Below are 9,085 nucleotides of genomic sequence, written 5' to 3'. Positions count from 1 at the left end.
CTGATCTAGGTGTCCTGCTCCAGCAGGGGGATTGGACTAGATGATCCTTCAAGGTCCCTCCCAATCTCTAACATTCTGTGATTCTGTGAATAGATGAAAGGCTGCTGGAAGCATTAGGATGAACTTCCTTTGTGCCAAATGCTGGTCATTTAAGTCGAACACGTTTTAACAACATAAGCAAGATTTCAAAACGTGTAGCTAAAAAAATCCACACTTGCCCATCTTGCTCCTTCCTCACTGCTCTGCTGTCTCGCTGCTTAGTTTGATCTCCAGCACTCCTGCTGCAGGGAAGGCTTGAGCTTCTGATGTAGCAAACAGGTAGACTAAGCTAATTTATAGCTGGAGTCTTTTATTCCATCATAAAGCAGCAAAAGGGAAGGCTTGTCTCTCTTGCGGGTCATCTCCAATAGCAATCGTTTCAGCAAGATGGGTTTCAAAATTTGGTGCTGTTGAAGCAGAAGCCACGCCGTATTTTTCAACAGCATAGAGCAGCTCCAACAGCAACCTAACCTTCACTCTTAATAACAAATTCATTGTGAAAAAAAATCCATCTGTTTTTCTGCTTGGAGTACTGTCGAGAGAAAAGCTGGGGCACAACACATACAGAATAAAAATATAAGAAAACTTCTGCAGAACAATGCCAAACTCTTGGAGATTAACTTTTCCTGTTTTTTTACTCAAACACTGGAAGAAAATCCAATAATGTGTCTATGAGTACATTATTTTGGAATAAATTATGGTGTTATTTTACAGTGAACCTATTCTAGACTAAATTAATACTATCACAAAGTGTTTTTCAGGTGTAGTGTGCAATAGAGTAGCAAAGCCTGCAGAAAAGTTTATTGAAAAACACCCACATGTAGGCACTGCTTTGGACTAGTTCCTTTGTAAAACATCCCTTCATGTTACCTCAAGGGCTAAAATAATGTCCGTCACAGCCTGCAAAAGGAAAACGTCACACACTTATTTTCTTCTAAAGCAGCCCCAAGAAGATGTGATCTGGAGTCTGTAGTCAAGTACAGCATAATGGTAAGCTAAAGAATATAATGAGGGAATATTGTTTGAAAATACTTGGCATTTTTCTGTTTTTAATACAACAACTGGCATGTTTGTGTCCTAAAAGCCTGTAGGTGGTCAACTACTACTGGCCGAGCTTGGAAATGGTGAAAATTAATCACCTCTTGTATTAAATACTATCTTTGTATTTTGCCATGTCTCTGTTACAACCTCTGGATCAAATAACGTATCATAACCCAATGCAGTACATCAGCTTTATTCCTTTAATCTTCTGTCAGCATAGCTGGGAAGGCAGAACAGGAATGTTAATTCGAACAAGCAGGTTTAACCCTCTGGCTAGCAAGAATTAGGAAAGGTTTTTTTCAAGCTCAACCCTTCACCCACCTAGAGAACCAAATGCTGCTGCTGCAGTCCACCCAGCTCCTCTTCTGGCGGAGTTACTCAAACCCATCTTCTCACTTTCTAGCAAGCCTAGATCCAGCTATTACTTGGCCTTTTCTCCTTAATGCTGGGCTTGTTACATGGATAAAAGGCACTGTAATGGGGTTCAGTGTCAGCAGTGCCAGCATCACCCTAATTAAGCTGCAGAAATCTTTTTAGTCACTTGACACCTGTTACTTCAGGTTTCATGGGGTCCATCCACCTGTACAGAAACATTTTGTTAAATAAGCTCAACTTTTTGCTAGAGCTGGTGTGACCACTGAAAGCACGGCAGAAGGGATGAACACTGTCTGTTCGTTTGGTTAAACCAGTTAAAATTACAAAGCAAACCTAGAAAGCATGTGCCCACAGTGCAGCTCCTTTCAGGACCAATGGAGATGAACCACCACAAAACTGGTATGGCCTCATTTAGCATTCAAGATACCGTAACTACTCCTTACTAATATTCAAGTTCTCTCCAAAGCGATTCTCAATTTCTTTGTTCAGAACGGGAAAAGCATTTTTTTCCTCTATATCAAGCACTTACGTGGTTAAAGCCCTAGGAAATGCTTTTTGTTTCAACAGCGATGCCAATGCTGTCCAGTTCCCTTGGAGGGAACTACTGCCTAAACCGCTGCAATTTCACTGCTCATTATCCCTCAGACCCAGCCTTTAAAGACCACTGGGAGGCAGATTCAAGCAAAAGCGTCAGCAACAACTGACCTCAGATCAAGTAATCCTGTAGTAGTTAACTCTGACCTATTGGTGCCGAGAACCAGGTGGAGTTTCCACCAAGAGGATTATTTAACTGCTGGATCTTGCAGGGGACCATAGCTGGGAAGGGGGAGGTCCTTTCCAACAACAACTCTCAGAAGCTCTTATTTTAAAAGAATTACCTAACTATGGTATCCCCCCCCCCACCTCGAAACCGGTTTCTTCGTTTTGAAAGTTTTCTAGAAAATGTAAGTGAAAATTTCAGTCCAATATGTACGTGCAAGCTCAGCTGATTTACAGGCACATACCAACTGCCCATGAGAAACCTGGGGAGAGTCCTGGAGAGCTCTGGTGTCCTTGGTATGCCTCCCAGCCATCATCAGCCTCTGCAGCATAACACCAGGGGTTCTCTTCCTCAGAAAGTAGCATTTATAATTGTTATATTACCTACCTGATTCAGCTTTGAGCACGCTCTGTTTGTTATCAATGTGCTAACCCCAACGACAAAGGCAAACGCCACGCCTGGCTGCTAGGTAAGCACTTGCTACTCATCTTTTAAGATCAGCTGAATCCTCTAGGTTACTTCTGTCAACATCAAGCACCGAGAACAAAGGCACAAGATTACAGGGATCTCATTAAGCATGTTTGTTCCAAGAACAAGAAATGTGTCTACTTTCCTCTGATGACCTGGGGAAACAAAAAAGCCCTTCAGCACAGAAAATTTATTTGTAATCAGTTATGAGCATTTGAATGGGTAATATCCAGTCCAAGAGGAGAAAAAGAAGTATCTATCTGTCCTAAGCTTTCTAGATTGAGACCTTGTAAACAGCATTGTTCTTCTGTTTGAAACAGAAAGCAGGGATATACGTATCTGAAAACACCAGCACACACACAAAAAAAACTCCTTAGGATATTAAGTAAGCCATTTAACTAAGTATTTAAAACCTCTGCAATTATTAGTTTATTAGTATCATCCAGGATTCAGATGTTCAATATTTCTCCTGAAGTTATACATAAATGCAAATTGAAATAAGAATCTGAAAGTCAAAATTGTATAACAAAACAATACTCCATCACAAAAGCGTGTAAAATTACAAGAATGCTTTTTTTTTTTTTTTTTTTTTAAACACTGGCACTTAAGAGAACCATAATTTTGTAACCACAAAATTGCCAAATTGTCCCCCAAACTGGTAAGCAGGTATATGTGAAAATAGTTACAGTTGCCAGCACTTGAAGTTTTACTAAATATGCAAAAAAACCCTTAGCTTTGGTTTTGGAAGAGAACTATATTTGACCAAATTAGACGTTATTGGTATACCATAAACATTTGACTTTTTAATGCAAAATTTAATAAAATGTACTTTTCCATACAGCTATATTTAACTTAAAAATGGGCAAACATCAAGAGTGCGGTATAAAACCTAACAGGAAAAATACATCTTATCTCATTTTCAATTTGAGACAATATACAACTTTGTTTAAAGGGCTAAAACTAGAATTTCAAGAATACAAATATGAATTTACATAGATTTAACAAATAATAATGGTACCATTTATAGAAATCTTAGAAAGAAAAATCATTTCTTGTGGGCCATTTGCTACCAGGAGAGTTTCATGGTATAAAGCCCGTGGCCATCACCAGACCTGTCACCAAAAAATAATATGGTAATTTCATTATTTTAACTTTACACATTTTAGGTACGCTCATCGCTCTCAAGTGTTCAGAGATTTACAAATACAACTTCCATTACATGGTAACAGAGTCACACATGTAAATTTCTCTACACTGGATGGACATACACTCTTCCTATGGGTCCTTCTAGGACAAAATTTAACATTCCGTTCCTCCCCACCCCCCCAAAAGTATTTAATTTCTGTAAAATTGAACTCTATACTTCTCAACTCTCCAAGACTGGTAAACTCATGCAACTCAATAGAATATTACATTTCACAAAAATCTGAACAAAGATCCGTTTGTTGAGACTGAATTTTTTGTTTTGTTTCCAGTTACGGAAGAATATTCTTTCATCGTAAGCCTATATATTTCTTTTCTTACCCTATCATGATTATGCAGGGTATGCAGATCAAAGCTTTGTTTATCAGCTGGTTACATGAAAGATGAAAACTGTAATATTCCCGTGATCCCAAACGGGCATTCAATAAAGCAAAAGATGAGTTCCCCTCAAAAAAAAAAAAAAAAAAAAAAAAAAAAAAAAGAAAAAAAAAAAAAAAAAATTGATTTTTTCGAGGGCACCTATTAAAAGGACAACAATACTAATAAAAAAATTGTATTTACTTAGAAGCATTCAGAATGTCAACAAAACAGCTGCAACTTTTTTTTTTCCTTTTTGCAATTACAGAGTGGTATTCAGTTAACAGAACAACAATTATTTTTATGATGCATCAGAGACAACCGAAGATGAAAAATGAACTACATCCCCTTACATAACTAATTTGTGCTGTGCACCAACAAGAACCTGCTTTAAAACTCCCATGCCAATTTACAACCCCCACACTGTACCAGGCAAGGTTAGTGGCCATTGAAATACCACTAAGGACAGGGCTATCTAAAGACACATTCGGTAGTGTGTTAACTATACAAAAAAAGAGACACTGTACAGTTTAAAAACAAATCTTACACAGCCTTACATTTCAATTTTTTTTCTTTAAAAGGAGTGAGTTGTGTACAGGGGGGTTAAATGCTTTATAGACAAGAAAGAAATTGCTCTAAAAGAGACTTATTCATCATCATCATCATCTTCCTCCTCCTCCTCTTCCTCTTCTTCATCATCTTCATCCTCTTCGTCTTCATCCTCATCTTCCTCCTCCTCCTTCTTCTTCTTGCTCTTCTCAGCCTTGGCAACTACTTTTTTGCCTGTATCAACCTTACCTTTGGCCCGGTATGCAGCAATATCCTTGGAGGAGAAAAGCAGGAAGAATCTCTCAAAGATTTAACCAGCTAAGAACTCTGAGCAACTTCCAAACTGTACTTACGAAACCAGAGCCAGCCAGGTACCTGCCCCTTCTCCACATCCACTGGGGTAGGACCAGAAGCTGGAGCTTCAGTTACAAGGTGAACTGAGGCCCAATGCCAAAGAAAGGTGAACCCTCTCTCACAGAAATAATACTGGCATGCTGGCACATGCTGCTTACAGCTGTTAAGGAATCTCTGCTGTTAGGCTTCTGGGAAAAGGTTGGAAAAGCTGCTCTCTTGGATGGTAAAGGCACAGCTGAGCCCACTATCCCATAAGGAAATGAAGTAGGGAGACCTCTTAAGGTCCCTTTCTAGCCCTACCTTCTACAATGCCTAAGGAAATGCACAGGAAAAACCTTGGTTGAGGCACAAAATTGTAATTAGCCATCTGAAACATATTAGGATGACATGGCCTAGTATTTGCAATGTTATGCCTCAGCGAAGAGCAATTACACAGAATTCTGCCTAACTGAAGTTTACAAAATAAAAGGTATAAGAACTTGATTAAAGGGTAGACAGTGCCACCTTCTGCATGCAATAAATTTATTCTAGTCATTTATAATGCACAAAATTTAGTTCCCGTTACAGGGAAGTCAAAACCGTACCTGGAAGACGAAGCCAAAAAAAGCAGTTAGACTTCCCAACTTTGTGCCAAAATAATAAAACCAATTATGTAACAGAATTGACCTACAAGACTTAAACATACCAGCTACACAGAAACATCAACACCTTTACACAGATCGTCCAAATCTTTAAATATTCCCTAGCTGGTAAACATTACATCACTAATCTTACAGTTCCCTCAGACTCCCTTAAAGCTTAGCATGAAATTTTTAGAAGCTACAATAGCCACTAAGCCAAAGGCCAAGCAGTGAAATACTGACATTACTGCACCTTAAAACCCCATTGGTAAGTGTAAGAAATAAAGACAACACTAGGGAAGATTAAAATATCTGGGAATAAAGATTAATAACTCTACCATTTAAAAAATCTCTTATGAGTTGCCTTGGTTGTATGTAAAAACAATTACCACACTGAGGAGTTTAAGTTGCACAGGAAGGACAATGTGGGAAAGCTTCTAGACCTGCAATTCCTCTCCAGCACATAATTAGGACTCAAAGGGACCACATTGCTCACTCTTATGCTACTATTTTTAAGTGGCTTTGTTTGACAGGAGGAGAAATACCCAAACGAAGGCCATGGTACACAAATGGATATATGTGATATACATTAGTTACAGGTGGTTGCTGACCCATTGTAAAACATCATCAAGGAATGCTAATGGGCATCCCCTCTTCCTTGGTTTCTTCATACTGGGATGGGAATCTGCCACTGGAAATAAAATCCCACACAGCACTACCCTATGTGGGCAACACAATTCTATAGCTCCAATTATGATGGCGGGATTTAGCTTTAATAACTCAAGAAACTGTATGACATGCTGCTTCAGATGTATTATTACCTACATTAATTACTAGAAAGGAGATGGAGACAAACCAGGTACACATAAACCATATTTAAAACTAGCATCTCCTTAGTGTTCCACCCTTACCCCAAGAATAAATTTTAAAAAGTATCTATGTGTATCAACTATCCTAATGTTCAGGGACGCTCATCAATACCTCCTAAACTAGGGAGAGACAATTCATTCTTTACTAGAATTACTTAATACTACCAACTTAACTCAGATACTGCTGTGACCTATTGTTTTAATAACAATACAGACACCATGGTATCTGTTAAACCATCATTGATGGTCCTGAATTACAGATGAATGCAAGTAGTTCAACACAAAGGACTGCAATTCAGTGTTATGGTAACAATCCATCTGCCCCCTTATATGATATTTTCCAACAAATACAATGAAATTTGTAATTAGCATACTATAATTTGCAACATCCGGTATCAGAGTACACGGGAAGGGAAAAAACACCTAAAATGAGGCTTGACCTCCCCAAACCATCTCCATAAACATTAATGTTACCTTTTCATACTTCTCCTTCAGCTTAGCAGCCTTTTTTTCATAAGGCTGTTTATCATCTGCAGCAGTGTTGTTCCACATCTCTCCCAGTTTCTTTGCTACATCCCCAATGGACAGACCAGGATGTTCTCCTTTGATTTTTGGACGAAACTCAGAGCAGAACAAGAAAAAAGCCGAACTACAGAGGAAAAAAAAGAGATTATTTTAATTTTAGACTTTACTATAACAGAAAGTTTTGTTACCCTTATTAATGTTTCTTAAGATCATTTTGGAAAAGCACCTAAAAGTGAGACAAATGCTATTATCAGTGGAAGGTATTAGTACTGAACAAACTACTTTGAAAACTTAGGCATCCTGGTTTTTTAAGTAATGCTGCCCATCTGGTCCCATTTTTGGCAGGACCCCCAGAAGGGCAAATTTCACATACCATGTGCAGACTAAATCTTAAAACTGAGAATGAGTGAATGATACCAGGGGAGCAAATGTTATATCAACACTGTTAAAGGCAGGGAAGCTGAAATATTTGTTATGAAAATTAGGATTTCCAGATGACAGCATTAGCCCAAGTAAGAACATTCCCCTGTACAGGAACTTCCCTGTTCCTTTCAGCGTTAGTTCCATTTTAAACACACCAAAAAAATGCATCCCTACAAAGTGTTTGTGTCTAGGAGGTGAACCTAAAGTCAGTTGTCTTCATGTAGTGGCCGAAGTTTTAATTCTCCAAGCCGGTTTTGTGCAAGATCATTCCTCTAACCTGTTCTGTGCAAAAGCCTCTAATTTCAAATGGACTGCCAACAGAAAATTCTGCTCAAGCCAACAAGTGGGGAGAGCAGGGACTGAAATATTTTACCGCCATTTTACTCTAGAATTACCCTCTTAACAGAAACTGGAAAAATAGCCAGAACTGCATATCATCGATTTTTGCATCTACTTTTAACAGCTGACATTATTCCAACTTTGATAAAGTGGGACAGCCTGAAAATAAAAACCTAGTACTTGTAACTAAAATTTCAACCTATTTTTATGCCACTGGTCAGAAAAATCATGTATTCTTGTATTTCTAAAGGTCCTAAACCTGAATAAAATTATCATTTTATAGACACTCCAGCGTGGTGGTCCCAAACAAGATAACCTAAAACTAGAAATGTACTTACGGAGGCCTCTTCGGTGCATTTGGGTCCTTAAACTTCTTTTTTGTCTCTCCCTTAGGTGGTACATAGTTTTTCATTTCTTTTTCATAACGAAGCTTATCAGCCTTTGCCATATCTTCAAACTTCCCTTTCTCCTTAGAAGACATAGTCTGGAAGGCAATTAAAACCACAGAATATCTCAAGTTGGAAGGGACCCATAAGGATCAAAATGGTATTTTACGATTTAAAAACATAACCAAGTCCATTCCAAAATTTCAGTTGGGGGAGCTAAAGGTAAGGCAAGATTAATGAATAGCTACCACTAATCTTACAACTCTACTTCATACTTATCTAAAACCTCAACTTTTAAAGAAATAATTTACTATTTCAAATAGTGTTTCCACACAAAGCAGTCATTTAAGGTTTTGTGGGTTTTTTAAAGTGGTTATTCCTACCTTCCATCGTTCTGAGCATTTTTTTGAGAACTCTGAAAAGTTCACTGAAGCATCTGGATGTTTCTTCTTGTGCTCCTCCCGGCAGGTTTGCACAAAGAAGGCGTATGAAGACATTTTCCCTCTCGGCTTCTTAGGATCACCTTTGCCCATTTTTTATGATTTTCTATAACAAAGAAAGAGACATCTTTAAAACCTGTAGTTTTTACAAACCAAGGCAAGAAGTAAGCCACAACCAAGGACGATGCCAAACAAGATCCATCGGAGCAGTATTCCAAACTCATACAATGGGAAGAAGTTTTGCTTCTGCAAAATTTACTGAAGAGTTCTGTCATCACTGTCTAAGGTGACCTAGACACAAACAACCTGAACTCTCAAAAGGCCTTCAGAACATGCC

General features: G+C 38.3%; 1 protein-coding gene across 1 annotated transcript; it reads right to left on the bottom strand.

Annotated features, from left to right (window-relative positions):
- Nucleotides 1–3,270: 3,270 nt before the first annotated feature.
- HMGB1 (high mobility group box 1) lies at nt 3,271–8,856 on the bottom strand. Its single transcript, XM_010076241.1, has 4 exons — nt 8,692–8,856; nt 8,261–8,406; nt 7,110–7,284; nt 3,271–5,066 (listed from the first exon to the last, which is right to left on the bottom strand). Exons 1-4 carry the CDS (start codon nt 8,839–8,841, stop codon nt 4,890–4,892), a joined length of 648 nt encoding a protein of 215 aa, XP_010074543.1. The 5' UTR covers nt 8,842–8,856; the 3' UTR covers nt 3,271–4,889.
- Nucleotides 8,857–9,085: the final 229 nt, after the last annotated feature.

Source organism: Pterocles gutturalis, unplaced genomic scaffold (genome assembly GCF_000699245.1).
Source record: "Pterocles gutturalis isolate BGI_N339 unplaced genomic scaffold, ASM69924v1 scaffold18243, whole genome shotgun sequence".
Taxonomy (NCBI): Eukaryota; Metazoa; Chordata; class Aves; order Pterocliformes; family Pteroclidae; genus Pterocles; species Pterocles gutturalis.
Note: the sequence above shows the minus strand (reverse complement) of the source record. Positions and strands in the feature narration are given on the sequence as shown.